The sequence below is a fragment of the Malaclemys terrapin genome, chromosome 5, assembly GCF_027887155.1.
Source record: "Malaclemys terrapin pileata isolate rMalTer1 chromosome 5, rMalTer1.hap1, whole genome shotgun sequence".
NCBI lineage: Eukaryota > Metazoa > Chordata > Testudines > Emydidae > Malaclemys > Malaclemys terrapin.
The window spans coordinates 49907804-49929963 of NC_071509.1; the positions used below are offsets into that span (position 1 = coordinate 49907804).

A 22160-nucleotide genomic window follows, 5' to 3' on the forward strand; every position below is an offset into this window, starting at 1 on the left:
GGAGACACATGAGAAAAAATTACCGGAGTATTATTCTAGCATAACAAGTATAAGTTAGTGAACTTTTGGGTTAAGTATTAGCACTCTGTCTACAAATAATATAAAGAACTATTTTTCCACATTTATCCAGAACCAACAGTCTGAAGCAGCAGCTGTTAAACATGTACATTTGATTTGATTACATGATATTTCTTGCTGGTATTGTCTTGGAAAATAAATCTGTATTCATTTCTTGTTTCTGAAGCAGTGAGAATATATTATAACCACAAGAGAGACATTACCTCAGATACTTTCCGTTTCATTTCCTTACACAATGTGTCACATTCTAGTGAAACCTGGCCTTCTTGTACCTTGCTGCATTGTAATTCCTGTAGGTATGAATAAAAACTTCAAATTTAAAAATCACTTCTCTACATAAAGTATACAGTTTATTAATTTTCCAACATAAAAGATACGACAGATTTCTATTTGATAAAACATGCCCCAAATAATGTGTTTTATAAAATGGGAAAAAAAAGCTAATTCTAGACAGAACATTTTCAAGTCTATAATTTTATTTTTGAAATTCAGTGAAGATCAAAGTATCAATACAATTAATACCATGCAATGTGTTTTTTTTTAAATTAGTTGTGTTTCTATTTCACCATTTTCATTGTGCTCTCCACCCCTCACAGCCTCAGAGGTCGGGGGGGGGGAGGGGGGAGCTTTGTCTGGGCCAGCAAGGAAAAGAAAATCCTTGGCCCTTTTAAAGAATCACATCCTTAAGTGTAATGCAACTAGCAGCTTGAACATTTAGGTATAGACTGGGGTGTGAAAGAATTTACTCCACTCCATTTGAGAGCAGAGCTAGCCCCCTCACAATTTGACACTACAATCTTGGGTGTCATGGGTACACTCTGGGCTAGCATCAGAGACTTATTGAGTTGTTTATTGAGCAGCACACTTTGCAACAGGGTATCAGACTACCAGAAACAGTAGCAAGTTCTAGCTAGGCTATTGGAGGAATGAAATCTACCAGGGCTAATAAAGAGACAGAAGGGCAGATTCAGATGGGGCCTTTGGCATTTAGGGGTCTGCAATGGGTTAGGAGAGAGATTTGACAATCTGAATCTCAGTGTGTCAAAGAAACCAATTAAGGGCTGACAAGATAAGTCATTATACTTAGGGAGTGTTGGGAGGCTGGGATTTGGCCAACCAAAGCAGTATAAACTTGTTGTGCATGGAAGCTGCTAGTGCCAGGATGGTCTTCCCTCGCTGGAAAAGAAATTACCTCAGAAAAGAAAGTTTCAGTTCATGGTGATGTCAAAGAAGCTGTATTTTTGAGGTTCTCCTACTGAACTGGGATCCCATTTATTCAGGAATAGGAGCCAAATTGGGTATCAATGGTGGCATCCAAATGTAGAAACGGGTATGGAGACCCATCAGGGAGGCTATTCAGTGCACTGTATGCACTAAACACTTCCTATTTATTCTTTCCTTCACAAGAGTTGGTGATGGGATGTTTGGGCACAACACTGTGTATTTGACCATAGGTAGGTGGCCGGTTCCTGCTGTAAGTTCACTGCTGGGCCTCAGTGGTGAGGCAGCTCTGAGTTGGTCTGGGTGGAGAGGCATGCCCTGTTGCCAGCAGATGCCCTTGTAGGTCTGTTGGCTAGGGAAGGGCCACGTGAATGGATCAGTTTATTAATGATGGTCCCACCATATTTGCATTCAGCTTTACACAGAAACTTAGCTGTGCCAATGGATTTTTTATGTAATTAAATATACACTTCCCTGATCTCTGGTCAGAAAAATGTACTTTGTTTTTCTTTTATTTGAAATAGTTTTGAGTGAGACTTATATACTAGTCTCCCAGTGGAGTTATAAAAATCCAAGTGTATTTGAAACAGTTCATTGCAATATTACAATATTTGTAGGTTACAGAACAATTTTACATCTTCAACGCATCCTTTGATACTAAGGGCAAGATCCTCAGCTGACATAAGTGTTATAGCTTAATTAAAGTAATTGGATCTACTGTATACCAACTATTTACTCCAGTGATGATCCTGCCCTATGGATGCAGAGATAAAAAAAAAAAGGAAGTTTACAGCTACAATTCTCTCAAACTTACAGCACTGAATTTACCTTTTTCATTCTTTTGCATGGACATCTGAGTTTAACCTTCTGGTTGCAATTTTGAGGACAATCACCTGAATGGCAAATCTCTTTACATCGATGACCACAGGACAACTGAGAAACAAAGAGACCGATTCTCTGCAACTGGACTATAAAATGTTTCTATTTCAAACACAGCATTTAAACAGAAGAAAAGCCAGGAAAGCCCAATTAATGTATCAGTTTCCCACTCATGTAGTAACTAACTACATGAAGCAGGGAATGGGCGACAGGGGATGGATCACTTGATGATCACCTGTTGTGTTCATTCCCTCTGGGGCACTTGGCATTGGTCACTGTCAGAAGACAGGATACTGGGCTAGATGGACCTTTGGTCTGACCCAGTATGGCCATTCTTATGTTCTTAACTTGTTCATTAATATTTGCTTTTTATTTTGTTCACAGCATTTTTTAGTTCCCATTACTAGAAACTATGTAACATGCAAAGTATGATTTTTCTTTATGAACTTCATTTTCACAGTTCGATTGAAAAGAAAAAAAAAAAAGATCGTTATTTTAAATAGAAATTTTCAGTAAGTACAATATCCCCTTTAAAATGATACACACAACAACAATATACAACTCCAGCTATGTGTATTTTGGAGGGAATAAGGTTTGGAAGAAGGGGAAAAGGAGGGAAAGAAAAAATTAGAAGCTGTTGCTCTGCATTCCATACCTTCAAGTTATACTTCAAATGGGAGAGAACAAAAACAGAAGGAAATGGAAGTTTCTACTATTACATATTTTGTAAATGTTTTGATCCATAAACTGCACTATAGGGAAGCCAGATACACTACATCAAGGGGTTTTTTAGCCTCCTTTCAAATTCAGAAAATCTTAAGTGTGTGACTTGGAAAGACTATCCCATTTCTCGTCTTTGGGATATGGGGACTACAAACTTTTTTCCTATTATAAGTAGAAATCGTTTAAATAAGACTACAAAAACACAATTCAACTGCTTTTTTTTTTTAAATATTTTTATTATCCTACATGACAGACATTTTTTTAATGTTACCTATCCCTGTTCTTGTAGGTGCTCATTGAAGATTTCACTAATTTCTTACAACAGCATGGTGATTGTAATGAATTTAGGGATGCACCAAACCCTATGTTAGATATAAAACACGAGAGGACAGAGAAATTTTTCATTTAAGGTAAAGAACTTAGTATTTACATATATATGTAAAGGGATATGTGAAGCTTTTTTCACCCTCAACTGCTAAACATGTTTTCAATAACCTAAGCTGCTACTTAAAGGTAGCACATTTGATTAGGTGATTTATAAAGGAAGTTTAATTCCCAAAACTGTTCAAAAATTTATCTGGAGATGCTCGTAGTTTAAAGTAAACTTTCAGCTGTAGTCAAGCGATTTAATACACTCTGGAAAATGTCAGAAGAGCCACAATTATTTTAATATTTAGGATGTGTGTTTTTCACATTTACTGGTAACTGGAAGTTTATAACATATTACATGAATAAATCCACAAGAATAGAACGTTGCGTACTATTATAAAATAACCCAAATGAAGTACATTATAAGTTAGTAAATTCAGATTCATGAACTTAAAAGAAGTACTGATTAACTGATTTAACCAAAGAGTCCATAGATACAGAGTCCATGCTTCAATCACAGAATTTGCATGAACTTTAGATAGAAAGTTTGTTCACATACCTGCTCCTACTAGGTCTCAGACAAAATTTCTTTGTGCAAGTATGTAGCCCTAGCAATGTCTGTCATTATACTATTAATGTACCTATCTTTTTGAATGGAGTACAGTTGACATTATGCAACGGTGTTTGACTGTGTTTACCTGCTGGTGACCATAAAATTAGTCTTTTACAGGTTCTGACAAAGTTTCCTTGCACTGCTCAGTAGTGCAAGAGTGTCAAGGAAGAGCAGAAGGAACTGTGTTTGCCTCCAAGACAGAGAAATAAAATGTCAAAATATATCTAACAAACATTGCATGGCACAGCAATATTTTTAGCCCTATACTGCAGCTCTTACTCACATGAATAGTTCTGAAGTGAGTGAGATTACACACAAGTGCTACAGGACCAAGCTCCAACGCCTATAATGTTTTTTTCTTAAAAAGTCTCCCACTATTGCACTGCCTCCAGTGTAACCTCATGGTGGGACTGCTAGCGTAGACCACCTGCTTGCATTTTAATCAACATGAGCCAGGTTAGATAACAGTGGTAAAAAACCCTGTGCCTTCAATTTAAATTAGATCCCACTCTTGCTGCCGCCAAATTAGATCACCACTGGTGCAATTGTGGGAAATTTAAAAAAGCTTAGTGTATATACTCAGATCAAACAGGAATGCAATGTCTGCATTCCATTAGCTCCCTTTTACACTATGCAAATCACACTCCCAGTAGTCCATAGCAACTAGACCAAATGCTGCACCTATCTGACTAGGTAGTTGATAGATGCCAAACATTTTAAAGGAAAATCCTTTATTTAAAAACAAAACCCAAAACCAAATAAACCAAAAGCTACAAGAAAACACAAAATTCCAAAACTTCTTTCATCTGGGTACCAAGTTCAAATCCTGTTTTCAGCTTCATAAGGAGTGGAAGAAGGGCTACTGCAATTTGCTGCCTTAAGAGAGTGAGGCCATACCACCAGAGCGCTCGCCTATGGATTAGCAAACAAATCCAGATACTTGGAATTGAGGTGATCATTTTGGCTGGCTGACTCAAAATTTTTTCCTCAAGTGCATGATCTAACTATACTATGCATAGGTCAAGGTGGAGAGTGGGAGGAAGCAGCTGGTTGTTTTGCACAGGATCAGAGCACCTGAACTATCAGAGCTGGATGAAGGGATTTTTTAAAAAGGGATAGAATTTATCTATTGTATATTATACTAAAAATAAAGAAGATAAAGAAACTAGAGATAAAAAAGAACTAGTCCATCATGTGCATATTCCTGTCAGGGTCCCTCTGTGTATGCAAATCAACAGTAATCTGACTGAAACAGTTACCATTTTTGGGTGTTCACTGGTTTCCACAGTTCTAAGTGAACAGATGTTGTCTCTTAAAAAACAAAACCACCACTCCTGAATGGCACTCTTTTTGGCAGCCTCAGAGGCAGAGTACAAATGGAAACAAAGATATTCTTCCTTTCAACCCTAGTTGTAGGCCCTCAAGTTTAATGTTAAAGATCCATTAAGCAGGGCTATGTGGGAAAGCTTACATTCCTCCTGCCATGCCTTGTTGCGTGTGGCCTTTATCCCCGGGACATTCTTTCACAAGTACCGCATTCACTTTTTAAAAAAAAAGTACAGCAAGCCACCTAAATTGTCAATATTTTATGTTAAGACTCCAGTAATTAAACTATAGAAAGAGAAATTTTACAGCTGTGCATCAGCAGGTAAAAGTTAGAGCTACACCTCTACCCCGATACAACACGACCCGATATAACATGAATTTGGATATAACACAGTAAAGCAGCGCTCTGAGGGGCTGCGCACTCCGGTGGATCAAAGCAAGTTTGATACAACGCGGTTTCACCTATAATGCGGTAAGATTTTTTGGCTCCCGAGGACAGCGTTATATCGAGGTAGGGGTGTACTACAGGTTTTCAAGTATGACTTTTACCTTTACAGTGTTGGAACATTAAAATAAACTATGCCAAATCACAGGTCATGTATTGCTATTAAATTGAAAACCAATCTCCTTTGTAATAGTAAACTTTGATTACAGAGAACATGAGTACAATGAGTGATATGTTTAAGCAAAGATTAATATGAACATACGAACTTGGAAAAGTTTCTAAATTGCGAACACTTCCCCTTTAGAATTGTCCTAAACATTTACAAATGTGTTCTGCATAAGAATTTGAGTAGTCATTACTGATATATAATTTCCTTCCTCAGGATATTTGGTTTTACTGCCAAATAAAAAAAAGCACTTTAAAAATGTTTTAACTTTACTAGCATCAAAGCCTTTGCTATTCCCTAAAGCAGAAAGGACATCTGAAATAAAAGTACCACTTGTATCAGACTATGGAAGTCCTCTGAGTGGTTTGTATAACCGTAGCCAAAACACAACTATAAAACTTGGCAAAACTTCTACAGTTACTGCTATATCTTGTAAGCTACCAGTCTATGTAATTAAGGGTCTTTCACAATTCCCAATAGTAATATCAGACTTACAATTCAAATATTGCATGATACTGTCTATTACAAACTGCATCAATTCTCAAGAAAAAAAAAAAAAAAAAACAGTAGTGCCTAAAGGTACGACTTAAGAAATAAAAAACTTATTACATTTTAGAGAAGCAAATTTTTATTACTCTGGACTTTGGTGGAGGTTTTGTTACAGAGCAATGTGCAACAACAAGCGACAAGCTCACTAGGCATTTCCATACAAACACAGGGCCAGTCATTGGCACTTATATGAGGATTTTCTCTCACAATAAAAAGGAAAAATACATTTGGATAAAAGAAAACAAAATCAATTTAACATGGCATTGATTAACTTTTTGAGTTTGTCACAACAGTGTGCGAACTCATGGTGCAATGGTATTAATTACATATTATGGAGGCATTGTTTGCAGCACCATTAAGGTTTAACTGAGTTTCAAACTCTCCTTCAAAGAATCTTTCCATTTACCATTGGCCTTTTTTGTAAACCTAAACCATTCAGCTCCCACTATCCATATCAACATTCTAACCTGTGGCCTGTCTATTAAAATTTCTGGTCTCTGAAAGATCTCTCTGCCATGTTCAGTAGTAGATGGATTTGCTTTATATCATCAGTCTCTGATTTTCAAATTTACCTAAAATTCCTCTAATGGCTTTTGTGCTTGTCCAGGTCCTGCTTCCATATATTAGAATATTTTCATCTTGGTTCTTAAAAAAACCAAACTATTTGACAGACCTACTTTCAAAGCCTCCCACAATGTGCAGTCCTATCGGGCTGGTCTACACTAGGGGTGGGGAATCTATCTAAGATATGCAATTTCAGCTACGCGAATAGCGTAGCTGAAGTCCAAGTATCTTAGATCGAATTACCTGGGGTCCACACGGCGCAGAATCGATGGCCGCGACTCCCCCGTCGACTGCGCTACCGCCGCTCGCTCTGGTGGAGTTCCGGAGTCGACTGTGAGCGCGTTCGGGGATCGATATATCACGTCTTAACGAGACGCGATATATCGATCCCGGATAAATCGATTGCTACCTGCCTATACGGAGGGTAGTGAAGACGTACCCATCGATATCTCCTAATCTTTGAACAAGTCACTTAACCCTTGCCACAAGAGGGCCACAATTAGCTTGGTCTTTTCAGACTGCAAAAGGTAAATACACCTCTACCCTGATATAACGCTGTCCTCGGGAACCAAAAAAAAAAATCTTACAGGTGAAACCGCATTATATCAAACTTGCTTTGATCCGCCGGAGCACGCAGCCCCCTCCCCCTCCCAGAGAACTGCTTTACCGCATTATATCCTAATTTGTGTTATATCAGATCACGTTATATCGGGGTAGAGGTGTATGTTCTGAGCCTGTTGCTTTATATTTTGCACCTGTTTTACATATTCATATTTCCTTTAAGGTAGCAAGAGCTGCAGAAAGATTCTCTGGAAAATGGTAAGATATGACAGAGTGATAGGAATAAAAACAGACTAAGTTTTATTCAACTCCCATTTAAGTCAATGGCAGTCTTTTAATTAACTTTGCAAATTTGTGGCCTTCCCCAGTTCCAGTGAAGTAGACTGGACTAATCCAAAAAAGTTCTTAAAACAAAAAGAGCAATTTTAAACTGGATCCTAAAATACGTGGGGCCCCCCCAATAGAACTTTTAAGGTTGCAAGTTATGTGGTCTTGTTTCTTTTTGTGTGTGCAGCTGGGTCATTAAAGTCAGAGAAGTCAGTTACAATAGTCAAGATGAGATATGGAAGAGGTTTCAGAAGAGGTGGAGCTGAGGCACTGGATTATTCAGTAAATGTGGCAGATAGGTACATTAGCAGACAAGAGAAGGAAATTCCAGAACAAAGGATTCCAAGATTACAGAAGAGGCAAATGAAAACTGAGTTAAGTGGGTAGATGGAACGGATAAAATTGTGTTTGAGAATGCTCCTCTTGCCCCCAAAAAGCACTTTCAGATACCTAGCTGAAGGAAATTGTGATAAATCTACTTACAGTATTTACTTGTTCAAGATAAAGAGAGGCTGAACAGGAAAGAGCCATTAAAAGGCACACACATGGGCTGAAAGCAGCAGAGGGAAGGAAGGAAGGAAGAGGAAAACTAATTCTGAGCCTGGAAGGCTGGGTATGTGTTTCTTGTGAGCCTGGAAATGTTGGATGGGAGGATTCAGAGCTGTGGAGAGGTTCAGCAGGAAGAGTGGGATTCTCAGTCGGGGGTTATATATAAGTGTATCGTGTTTCTGAATAGGCTTGTTTGATGGGAGCTGAGGGAATTTGGAGCTTGAGCTGGCAGGGTTGTATGAAAGGAAATGGAGTTAACTGATGAATGAAGATTTGAGTGAATTGGGGGGTGTATGTAGGAGACAAAGGGAGTTTGTGGGGCCGAGGTAGATTGGAGAGGGACAGCCTGAGGCTAGGAGAAAACAGTGAAGGGTTGGTAGAGCGATAAATATTGTCCTCCCGTCCCCCTCCACACACTATCCTTTAATGTAAAAATGTGTCCCAGTTTTTCACTCAAGTGGGGAAAAGATTGCCCCTTCTTCTTACCCAACCTCTCCTCCTATCTCCCAATGGCTTCTCTGTAATCTCCCTGACTGCAGTATCCCTGTTTCTCATCTTGAAAATCCTACCTGCAGTTGGGAAGGGAAGGAAGAAATTGCTATTTGTAGCCCCTCCAGTTAATTTGGCACTAGCCTAAAGATAAAGATATGATAACCCAGAGAGAGGTGGTGGTGGACAGGAAACAGAAAAGAATAAATTGCTTCCTGGGAATGCCAAAGAAGAATCAAAAGGAAGCATTAATTTACCAATACAGCTTACCTCTTTTGGACACTGATTTTTGCAGGAACTGAGAAGATCCTTTTCTTTTAAGTCAGCACAAGTTATTTTTCTATTAAAAAAGAGAAAATGCTTAACAAAAGGCCAAATTAAAACTAATTCAATCAAGTACAGTTATGAACACAATTATATATTTTTGCACAGCAAAGAGAAATAGTTCAGCTGCCTGCATACTGTACACAAGAGAAACTGTCCCAAATAAAAATTATTTAAGAACAATTGACTTTCTGGACAACTCAGATCACCACTACCATTGTGCTGGCAATTTAATAAAGCAAACAGCTTCTTTTCACTGTCAAAGCTTAAAGCAATTGTTGATGCAGCTGACTGGGAACATTTAAATTTAAAGTGGGAAGTGTTTAAAGATATCCTATTGGATACCCAAAACATCCCGATTTGGCAGAGATGAAAAAAAGGTTAAAAGGATACGTGGAAACAACAACAACACACACATGAAGCTAAAGGAGTCAATGAAACATCAATGGCTAAGAAAGCTAAAGGCATTTTTTAAACATATTAAGTATCAGAAAAGCTCTGGTCAGGTCTAGGTCTATCACTAGATATAGATGGTGGAACAGTAGATGTTGATGTAGAAAAGGCAGAAATGTTTATAGATGTTTTTGCTCTATACGTGGAATGAAACAGGAAAATGTATCCATCCAATAGGATGTTGTGGATGGACCAGAAAGTTTACCATCTGTAACAAAGAATAATGTGAGGTAGCATTTGTTAAAATGAAACATTTTCAAAATCAACAGGCCCAGGTAACTTACACCCGAGAGTTTTAAAGGAACTAATGGAGAAGCTCTCTGAACTGCTAGTTAATTTTTTAACAAATCTTGGCAAACTGGGGCAATTACAAAGGAACGAAGGACTGCCAATGTAGTTCCAATATTTCAAAAGGGCAAAGAAGGATAACCCAAGGAACTACTGACTGGTTAGCCTGATGCCGATACCAAATAAAATAATGTAATGCTTTTTGGGGATTCTATTAACAAAGAATTAGAGGCTAAAAATATAATTAATGCCAGTTAGCATGGTTTCATACAAGGTATTTTTCAGAATTTTTTTTTTTTGTAAAGCACCCTTGGCCATAGACTTGGTTGATATAGGCAGCTGTGTTGATACAGTGCATCTGGATTTGTCCAAGGCATCTGACTTAGTACCACATGACATTTTGATAAAAAATTTGCACTGTAGGGAATTAACAGGGTACGCATTAGTGGATTAAAAACTAGCTCAGAGGGGTCCACCAGGGATTGATTCTTGGTACAACACTAATATTTTAATCAACAATCTAGATAATGACACAAAATCTTTGCTGATATTTGAAGATGACACAAAGATTGGTGGGGTAGCATATAATAGGTCACTGTTAGAGGGATCTGAATTGCTTGATTAAATGATCACAATCTAACAAAATGGGTTTTAATACAGCCAAATGCAAATTAATATATCTTGGGAACCAAGAACGCAGGTTATACCTATAGGATAGAAGATTGCCTTGGAAAGCAGTAACTCAGAGAAGGACTTAGGGACATCATAGATAAATTGCCTCAAAATGATGTTTCAGTATAAGGTTATGGCAAAAAAAGGGATAATGCAATCTTTAGCTGGATAAAAAAGGGAATATCAATTAGATGTAGAAAAGTGATCTTGCCTCTGTACAAAGCATTGGTAAGACCAACATCAAAACTGAACATAATATCAAGATACTGGAGAGAGTTCAAAGAAGGGGCCACAAAAATGATCCAGGGGGTTGAAAACAAACCTTTTAATGCGAGATTTAAAGAGCTCATCTCACTATCAACTGGTGTCTTTAAAATGAGATTAGATATAGTTTTAAAAGTTATGTTCAATTCAGCTTCTGGGAAAAATTCTGCAGCTTGTGTGCATGCACCTGGGCTGGGTATGGTGATCTCCTTCTATCCTTGGCACCTGAAACTGTGGATTCCTTGTTCATCCCATTCCTTCCTGGGCCACAGAACAGGCTTATCCACATTGCCCTCATCATAACTGTAATACTTGCAACTCTGAATTAATGTAATCACTATAATCAAATTTTACGTTTCGGCTGGTCACTTGCAGGGGTCAGGAAAGATTCCCTCCCCACCCCCAATGCACAATTGGATAGATTTATTCTTCATTTCCCCCTCCACCGAGTTTTCCTCTGAAGCATCAAAGCCTGGCCATAGCTGGAGACAGGACACTAGACATGCCAAATCAGTGATCTGAGGCAGTACTGAGAATCCGTTGTAAGTGCCTTGCTGGTGTGTCTTGCTCACCAGCTTCTAGTTATACTGATCACCAGATTTGTGGTTGAGAAGGAATTTTCCCCCAGGTCAGACTGGCAGGTAGCTTGGAGGGTTTTCATCTTCCTCTGCAGAATAAGGTGTAATTCACCTGCCAGGATCATCCAATATTTTTAAAACAGCTGGCTGAGGAGTTTACTGGAACATTATTGCTGATTTTCAATAATGCTTGGGGAAAAAAGCGTATGTGCCAATATTTAAAAAAAGAGTCAATGGAATGACACAGTTAGTTACAGCCCCATCAGCCTGACATCGATCCCACACAAAATAATGGAATGGCTGACATAGGACTCAATTACTAAAGAATTAGAGGGTAACATTAATAACCATCAGCAAAAGTTTATAGAAAATAGATCCTGTCAAATTAACAACAAGTTTGGTTGACAAAGTAACTAGTATTAATGTAACAGACTTCTGTAAGGCATTTGACTTGGATCACAAGACATTTTGATTAAAAAAACCTAGAATATAAAAACAACTAGGCACACATTAAATGACTTGAGAACTGGCTAACTGATAGGTCTCAAGGTGTAACTGTAAATGGGAAATTATCAGTGAGTGGATATGTTTCCAGGGGGGTCCATAAGAACATAAAAATAGCCATACTGGGTCAGACCAAAGGTCCATCTAGCCCAGTATCCTGTCTTCTGACATTGGCTAGTGCCAGGTGCCTGAGAGGGAATGAACAGAACAGGTAATCATCAAGTGATCCATCCTGTCGCCCATTCTGAGCTTCTGGCAAACAGAGACTAGGGACACTATTCCCACAGGGACTGGTTCTTGGCCCCTCACTATTTAACATTTTTATCAAAGAGAGAAAAAAATAATCAAAATAATTATTGATAAAGTTTGCAGATGACAAAGATTGGGGTAGTAGTAAATAATAATTAAGAGAACAGGTCACTGATAGAAAGCAATCCAGATTGCTCTGTAAACTGTGCACAAGCAAACAATGTGTGTTTTAATGCAGCCTCACATAAAAAGCATATCTAGGAACAAAACACAAGGCAATACTAACAGGACAGGGGATGCTATCCTGGGAATCAGTAACTGAACAAAACCTGGGAGGCTATGGTAGATAATCAGCTGAACCCACGTGCAATTCCAGGGCAATGCTGTCACCTAAAGGCTTATGCAATCCTTGGATGTACAACAGGGGAATATCAAGAGTAGAGAGGATATATTTGTAGACACAAAAACTAGACAGTAATCCACAAAAATGTTGATAAATAGGAGATGGTTGATGGAAGAGCCACAAGAATGATTAAAGGATTGAAAAACATGCTTTATAGTGATTGTTAAACTAAATTGATTGAGCTTCTGGAAATTAAGAGAAGGTTATTGTGTGACTTGATCACCGCCTATAAGTACCTATCAAGGGGAACAAAAATTTGATAAGGGGATCTTCAATCTAGGAGTGAAACATATAACAAGATCCAGTGACTGGAAGTTGGAGACACAAATTTGTACTAGGAATAAGGCACACATTTTTAACAATGAGGATAATTAACAATTTGAACAATCTGCGACGGATGTGATGAATTCTCCACAACTGGCAATTTTTTAAAATCGATACTGGATGTTTTTCTAAAATATAAGCTCTAGTTTAAACGGTAATTTGAGGAAGTTCCATAACCTGTATTATAGACTATAATCTATCAATTACAGCATTTTAATTGAAAAGATCTTTACGGAACCCAGTAAGTTTGTGTACTACATTCGTTCTAAAACTACTCAGGAGAATAAAGTCCATTTCTGGCATATGTTACCAAAAATTCAACTACATCCAGAAACCAATTATGCTCTTAAGACTGTTACTAGCGATAGTGAATCAGATCTGAATGGACAGAAAAACAGATGGAGATTTTTTTAGTGCTGCTTTTTCTGAGCCATCATCAATTGCGTAATCTTCAAATAAAAAGTTAGAAGACCCGACCAAGAGATACATTTTAAATGCCTCCTTCCAAGTAGTCATATTTCTTTAAGATTTGAATTCAAGCTTCCCCTTTATCTACTTACATGCATTCAATATACAGGTTTGTGAGTTTGCAGTGACACTTTATTTTAAGCATTTGGACACATGGCGGACATTGGTCAGGATGACAGGGCAAAACGCATGAGTGAGGACAGCCTGGTGGTCGCGGTTTGGTACACGCCTCCTCACACGGAGAACATTCTGGACTAGCCTAATAAAACAATACAAGAAAAATTATTGAACCGAACAGTTGTTTTGCTAACTTATCATTTTAGTGAAAAAAAAAAAAATCTATGAAGAACAAAGCTCCCTTTTTACAATGAGAGGTCTAAAACTAAATATTAAAATATGTTTTTAATAGAATGGAAGGAATGCCTGCAGTCAGTAGTCAAAGAGAGAGGCTCCTACTTTCCCTCCCAGACATAAAGAGGACCACTTACGGTTAATACTTTGAAAAACGGCCACTCAGCACTCCTATATTAAGTTTGCATGGTTAAAAGTAGTTAGTCAGGAAATGCCAAAGTTAAGACCGAATATACAAAACTTTAACTTTGCACCCCCAGTGTATATTCATCATGATGTGGTAATCTTATAACATACTACTTCTGAAATACATTATTTTTTCTACAACAGCTTTAAAATATACTTGCACTAATGTAAGTTTCATAATGGTCCAAAAACTACTGATTTAGTACCACGTTTTGAAGGCTGCTGAATACTGCCTCAGTTATGTACAAGTTACAAAGTCTACAAGAGCCGTGGTCTTATTCTCAGCCCTAGTCAACAAGGCAGATCACATACAGACTTCGCCGTTCTTTAGATGCTCATTTAGCCCTTGATTGTGCTATCAGATCCACATGGATGAGCAGACCTGACTGCACAGATGAGGCCTTAATGAACATAGCAAAATATGAACTGGAGTGTGATCATGTGTAGAAATAAGTCAGCCAAATTAAAGAATTTCCTAAAGAATCAGGTTGTGCATTGCTTCTCCAGGAAGACAAACTCCATGATGTTTTGACTGCAGGGCTGTTCAAAATAAGGTCATAAGATTTTTTTTATTCATTCATTCAATAAGGAAAATGCCATTTCCCTCCAATCTCTCTCATCCTGCTCACACATGAGCTGTTTTCACTAACGTTTAAAAGAAGTAGGCACCGCTGGGTAATGACTAAGCATGGAAAGCATCACCCCAAGAAGTGCACCTTCCAGTTACTCTTAATTTTCTGAAAGCAGGTTGTAAGGAAGGCTGTTATGCAACTTTAATGACAGTAGGTTAATGAATAGAACAGATATTTGTACAGTGCTTTTCACCTGCAAAGTACTGAACAAACTTTAACTTGATGCAGGAAGGAGTCATTGCTCAGAGATATCAGAAAAATAAAACTAACCAGGCTTTTATATTAAGCCTGTTGTTTTGTATCTGCCAAACAGCAGAGAGAAAGTCCTAGAAGGAAGGGGTTAAAAACTTTTTATTGAAAAAAAGTATTCAAAGCGAACGTGACAAATATGAATTATTGATATTCTGCACTTTTTGCATTTCTCCTGCCTCAAATAGCAGTTTAAGCAGCATTGGGATGGAAACCTATTATATAGCAGGCTGAAAAATTAGTACAACGGAATTATTATATGATTAAAGTATGCATTTCAGAACGAGGACAAAAAGACTCAATTCCACAGACACGGAGAATAATCCTTAAAAATCTTTTTTTGTCTGTTATTATAGTGAGGTTTAAATTTATTCCAGTAGGGTTATTTACGTAGCAAATTCTAATCTACATTAGCAGAGTCAAGGAAACAAGCACTATTTCCTTCAGTGGTTAAGATAAAGCTCATTACTGAACAGCTAGAGATGGGCACATAAAGCAACAGACAGTTTTACTTTCATTCAGACACTAAATGTGCCACTTTTTTCTTTTACATGATGATGACTTTAAAACATTTGTGGAATATAATAAACGGTTAATTTATATTTAACCTTCAGAATTCTATAATAGCATTTGATTGGGGTAAGAGTAACTTATTTACTTCTACTATTCTCTGAAGCCAATATCTTTAAGTTAGCCATCTGAATAAGCCTATCAACATGCCATCCAGAGAGCACTCCAAACCATACAATTTCCTACCTGCCTTCCTATCCAGTGGCAAGTAGATCTCAGGGAGGGGCCTATATCTCACCAGCTGAACTCAAAATTGAGTTGATGGTGAGTAATAAGGTGCTTTTTTTTCTCACCATCATCTCAATTTTGAGCTAGGCTACTGAGACATAAGCCTGATCTATACACACAATTTCAACTAAAGGGTGTTATTTTAGACCAGGGGTGGGCAAACTTTTTGGCCCGAGGGCCACATCTGGGTGGGGAAATTGCATGCAGGGCTATGAATGTAGGGCTGGGGCAGGGGGCTGGGGTGTGAGAGGGAGTGCAGGGTGTGGGAGGGGGAGCGGTTCGCAGGAAGGGGCTCAGGGCAAGGGGTTGGGGCGGAGGAAGAGGTGCAGAGGGGCTCAGGGCACAGGTGTAGAGTGTGCGAGGGGGCTTAGGGCAGGGGATTAGGGTGCAAGAAGGGTGCGGCAGGGGTTTGGGGTACAGGAGGGTTACAGGGTTTGGCAGGGAGCTCAGGGCAGGGGGTTGGGTGTGGGGTGCATGAGGGATTCGGGGTGCACGCTCCGGGGTGGCAGCGGCGCGCAGCAGGGCCAGGGCAGGCTCCCTGCCAGCCCTGACCCCACGCCGCTCCTGGAAGCGGCTGGCACCATGGGCCATAGTTTGCCCACCCCGGTTTTAGACTAAATTTATTTGCACTAGTGCAAAACACTACTCTTACAATCAGTTTAAACCTGGCATACGTTGGGGTTTACCTTATGCTGGTGAATTTGCAGTTGCAAGCTAAACAGCTGCATAACCAGTTTTGTACAGATATGAGGGTGTCCAAATAGGAGTTTACGCAGTTTTATCAGTTTTTTTTTTTTTTTAAACAGTTTTTAGTTAAATCACTGTAGCTTATGAGCACAGACAAGGCCCTATATAGATTGTTTCTTTCCAAACAGAAACATACAATTACAGATAAGTAATCTGTCCTCATTCCAAGAGGCAAGTACTATTGGAGTGTTCCACTTGTGAAGATTAAAATTTTACAGTGTGCCACAAAGGCATATAGTTAAGCTAGACCCAGAACAGAGAATAATTGAAGGAATAGAATAATAACCTTTATAATAATTTCTTATTTCTCATCTAAGATAAAACTAAGGCAGACAATTATTTATTGAAAACTTACAGGTATTCCACAAAACTAAGATTCCATTACCTCCATTGGCTCCTTGTTTTAGATTTACAATAAATTCTGCATACCTTCATCATTATTGCCTTTTGAAACTCCATCCCTCCCTTCTTTATCCATTTTAAATAAGTTCTGCTCCTTCCACTCCAACAGTTCTAAGCAAGATCACCAGTTTGTCTATGCCTCCCATATTCACACTTCTTCCATGCTGCTTCTTAAGTGTGGAATGATCTTCTTGTGTTTTGAGGAGAGTCTATGGGCTAACTCCTCTACCATGCTGCTGATGGAAAATGCAAATTTATAATGGCTAAGTAGATGGCCAGCAGGGATTGCTGATATTTATTATGTTTATACCTTATGATTTTAAAAAGCGAAGCAACTCAATATCATCTAGTTGTGCACAGCTAGCCTAGGCAACCATGTATTTTTTAGGGAATGGAATGAAGACAATGATTGTACACCAGCTTGTTGCATCTTGTCTTAATTTAAGTAGTAAGAACCAACACCTATTCTAAAGAGCTTGTAATGCGTTAGTACATTGCCTAGCACATCAGTGCCCCCAATCCAGAATGAGACTTTTGGATGCTACCATAACACAAATAAAATCAGTAATTGTGTAACATGGAATTAAAACAGGACATTCTATCCATAGGCGGCAGCATGAAAGAAGCTTGTGGGAGAAGTGGGAAAATCTATAATAAAACCTCAAATCATTGACTTGGTAGTGATAAAAATTTAGATGAAAAAGGTTCCACGCAGTTGGCCTTGTAGATCTCATGGAACGAGGTGACAAGTTGGTAGCCTCTAACTACCTCTTGTTCGGCACTGCTTCAAGAGTCTGTGGTGGCACTGCTTCAAGAGTCAACTGACAAACAAGTAATGTACTACTGAATAGCATCAATTTAGCCAAGAAAGATGATGGGTTTTTATAAGTCTGCCTCGGAGAAAACCCACGGGACATTTATGTCCAATTTACAGAGCATGAAGAAACCTATACTGGTAGGTGGGTTCAATGGTTCTGTTAGGATTAAGTTTTACAGTGAGTCCTCCTACCTCCTTATCCTGTTGGAGTATAAAATACACCTTTCAGAATTAAAGTTGTATTTTCTACCCCAACTGAATGCTGCTGAACTGGCCAAATTTCTAGCATGTCCATGAAAAGCCAAGATCTCTGGACTAATCACTGGATGTGAAACCCTTCTTGGTGAGCTGCCCAATTGAGGTTACGTGTACTGGAATTAACAGAACCTGTATCTGAAGAGCTTGGAAAGTTGTCTTTTCATACCCATGAACGGCTCAAAGGAACTGCTGAAACAGTCAGCCCCAAAACTTGAGCCTTTGTTCTAACTAGAATTTTACTCTGACTAAGTCAATAATCCTCTATTTGGAAGGCCCTAAAAATTGGAACTTGTTAATGTCCAAAATCAGCTTGATTGTAACATACTTTGTGAGGAAGGAACAGATCATCTAACAAACTGAAGTGTTCAATGAGAAAATTTCATGAGTGATTCCCAAATCAAGAAGGGAATGTGATCCTTTGTGAACTGAGACAATCAAGACGAACCTTTGCTACACCTCAGCAAAAGATTTACATTCTTCTCCATGCAGTATGAAGGTTCAAACACCTTTTCTTCCTCCAATTTCTGCAAGAGCACAGACCTTGTGAACCAGGGACCTCTGGAGCCAAATGGCAGAGGGCACAAGGAGTGCTTAGAGTTTTAAAGGGATCCCCTGCATTGGATATATGCATAATAATTTACTATGGGTGGCATCTACCAAGAGCCCACTGGCGTCATAATCACTGCAAAATATATGAACAGATAATGTCTAAGGAACTATGCATCTGTACTGAAAATTATGTTCCTAAGGCATATGAGTTAAGGCAGGTCACCAGAAGGTGACCAACATGCTCCTTTCAGGTAGGAGGGAAGAGATGCTCAGCTCTCCTCTGTCTGGTCACACATGTATTCACAACAGAGGCCTATCCACAGTCTGAGCCATATGCCAATCAAGAGATTGTGAAGTTGACAAGAAAGAGGCAAACAGGAAAAAGCAATTAGCATAGGGGCTTCCTGTTTAAGAGTAACAGCAATGTTTTAGGGGGGTATTGCTGGGGATGGTGTGTGTGTGTGGGGGGGCGGGGGAGTACAGGGAGACACCCTGAAGCTTTTCCACTGAGAGAAGCAGACAGCATGACTTGTCTCATGAATGGAAGATTACAGTCAAGCCTGGCTGTGAAATGCTGGAAGAACTTTGGAGGTAAGCATTAATTACATAAGTCTAGGTTTTAGAATGCATGTTATGATTTTATTTTATATGCAGCCATTTATTTCCAATATTTCTACCTGCTACCATTTGGAGCTCTTCCCTTTGTTAAATGGGCTTTTAAACTTATACAATAAACTTATTTAAGTTACACTATAAACTTATTTAAGTGCTGCAAGTTAAGTGGAGTGATGAGCTCAGTGGTAACTGGCAAGCAGGGGAGTACTGCTTCTTTGGGAGCAGCGAATCTGTGAATACTGCAAGTGTCCAGTGGGCACTCCAGTGGGACACTCGGAGGGCTCAGGGGTTGAAGTGTGCCCATCGCTAGCCTGCAGAGAGACAGCAAAGTCTGCATAGGCTCAGAGGGAAGTGTTTGTGTTGCCTGTGGCAAATTGAGTCAGAGCTGACCCACAGCAGACACAAACAAGGCTTCCTCACGCTAAGAGCTGGTGGTCGCAGGGTGCCTCACAAACCTAGGTAGACCCAGGAAGGACCACAGACTCTTAAATGAGATTAGGACAGACATAGTGACTTTAGTTGCCTTTACTGGCTACAGTAAATTTTGTTTCCAGTCCTGCTGGATCTGATCAGGTTTGGAGCGTGCCAGTTCTGATGACTAACCCCCCTTTTTGTACTATTACTACAGTGGTGTTAATGGACCACGTTCACCTTGAAAGGGCTCTGGTAATGTATGTTACCTACTTATGTTTAACAATCTGTTCCACCTAGTATTTAGCTGTGACACTTTGAATATTTTTCCCTGACCTGAAGAATTGGTATGTGTACGCTTTAAAGTTTGTGTCTCTTACCAACAGAATTTGGTCCAATAAAAGATCTTACCTCACCCACCTTGTCGACTCAAAACTAGGCAGTTCGTCATCCCTGCCCAATCTCTCATTTTTGTTTCATTGTAACTCCAGCAACTACTATCTTCTAACCCCTGGTTTAATGTACTCAAAAAACAATCAATCAATCTTATAGTGCAGGAATTTTTTTTAAATAGTCTCTAATGGTCTCTTAATGGATCTTAACATGTGGTCTCACTACTTTTTTTGTGTGGAAATCTCAGCTTTGTGGTTCTGCCATGTTTCTAGTGACGAGGTAGAACTGTTCTACTGTTAAAGGGTTTGCTGGCCTCCCGTACTGCAAGTTTGACTGGTGAACAATTTCTCCCCAACAGACTATAAGGGGGTTCGTGAACCCCTCTTACCTCACCCCTCAAGATAAACCTGGATTCCTCCCAACGCCACATCAGTAGGCAACACAACCCAGGAAGGGTTGTCATATTTGATTTTGGAGGAAGTTTATAAAAATACAAAAAGTGATACTAAAAGGAAAAACCCATTCTACATGACTACTTAGCTTTAAAAATGTTAAAACAGGAATAATACTGCTTAACATTTACAAAATAGCTAATTGACATTATCCCAATTTTAAAGATGAGGAAATGAAAACACAGAAAGGTTAAGTGATTCGCTAAAGGTCACCAAGTAAGTCACTGACAGAGCTGGAAACAGAACCTATGTTTCCTGATTGCAAATCTTGTGCTCTTGAGCCAAGAACAGACGAAAGAAAAATACAACCTCTAAAACTTACCTTTTGCCTGTCAGCATTACCATTTACTTTGGTAAATTTATGACATTCCTTCATGCAGGTATGATTCTGACAATCAAGCAGCCGTCCACAAAATCTTTTACATGAGTAGGGGCCCGCAGAGTGACATGGTAAAGGACTCACCTAAAAGGTTAAAAAAAACCAAAATATGGCATTAGCCTCATTATACAGAACTTTTGATGCTTCTGAACATCTTTGACAAATAACCTTAATTAACACAGTAAAATGAAAAGTTCAATTAAGTTTGTTTATGTACTTGATTTTATATTATACCTAAGTAAATAAAAAACTTTAACAAACTTGCTTTCTGAAAACAGCCGCTGAATAGCTGGAAAATAGACCATCAATTGCAGACTGGAGACTTTCAGTATGTTTTAGTAATACTTTGTATGTCTATTGTGTCCTTTGTTAGATATTCTCAAAGTGCTTTACAACTGTTAAAGAATTAAGCCTCACAATAACCCTGCGGAGACACAATGTATAGTGACCTTACTCAAAGTCCATTCCAGTTCTAGAATTAAGCTCCATAATCTCCCTACATATAGGATACATCATTGGATATATCTCAAACTCTAAGCTCTAAAACCAGAACTTTAAGCATATTCACTGTAACTCCAGGGAGAAACAGAACACAGAAAGGTGTCCAACATCAAACAGCACGTCAGTGATAGAACTAGAATTTTAACTTATTCACTCTCAGTTCCCATCCTTTAATTAATACACCATGTTCACATGCAAAATTTTTTTTGTGATGCTGTCACCCATCCATTAGGAATTGAAACTTGATAATTTCACAGAACACTGAATACAAATTTTGTCAGACTAGGATAACTTTCAGTAACTACTTACACTTTGGCTAGACTCCAACTGGGAAGTCAGGAGATGAAAGGCTCCAGATTGTTACCTACACACTGACACTTCCAAATATTTTGTGGGCCTTATGCAAAGTTCTGCCCCCACCCCATATAACTGGGATCTCTCCCCAACTCTCACATACACCTAATTTCTATAATAATTCATTTTTGTGGCTGCGTGGACTCTGGTGACAGCCCTTTCAGGGGCTGGGAAGACAGAAGATGGAACTGAAGAAAGATATCCTCATCAGGGAACCTGAGTAGTGCTCTGGCTGGCTATTTGGTTCTATGATTGTGGCATGGGACATATGGAAGAGAAATCTAAGGATGTTATTGCCAAATTACTCCACCTCTCCACAAAAGAGAATTGAAGCACAAGCTTTCGTGGGTGAATTCCCACTTCGTTGTATCTGATGAAGTGGGCATTCACCCACGAAAGCTTATGCTCCAATACATCTGTTAGTCTTAAAGGTGCCACAGGACTCTGTTGCTTTTTACAGATCCAGACTAACATGGCTACCCCTCTGATACTTGACACCTCTCCACAGTATCATGAGGAAACTGAAGCTCTCTCTGCTGGCTGAAGCATGAGCTATCTTCCCAAATACCTAGAAGTAGGAGACTCTTCTGGGGTTACAACAAAACAAAACAACACTTTAATTAACATTTTAAGTTACTTTATTTTCTTCTCCCATTTCACTTCCACTTCCTGACTTCAGG

At 38.9% G+C, this 22160-nt stretch overlaps 1 protein-coding gene across 2 annotated transcripts in view; it reads right to left on the reverse strand.

Annotated features, from left to right (window-relative positions):
* NFXL1 (nuclear transcription factor, X-box binding like 1) overlaps positions 1-22160 on the reverse strand; it is a 103210-nt gene that overhangs the window by 13199 nt on the left and 67851 nt on the right. The window contains exons 16-20 of one of the 2 annotated variants that reach the window (XM_054029076.1): positions 20569-20709; positions 13479-13645; positions 9130-9199; positions 2128-2232; positions 282-368 (exon numbers count right to left, since the gene is read on the reverse strand). In XM_054029076.1, the coding sequence (XP_053885051.1) occupies positions 282-368; positions 2128-2232; positions 9130-9199; positions 13479-13645; positions 20569-20709 (570 nt within the window). The remainder of the gene's footprint in view (positions 1-281; positions 369-2127; positions 2233-9129; positions 9200-13478; positions 13646-20568; positions 20710-22160) is intronic. The other variant, XM_054029077.1, reaches the window with a different exon arrangement.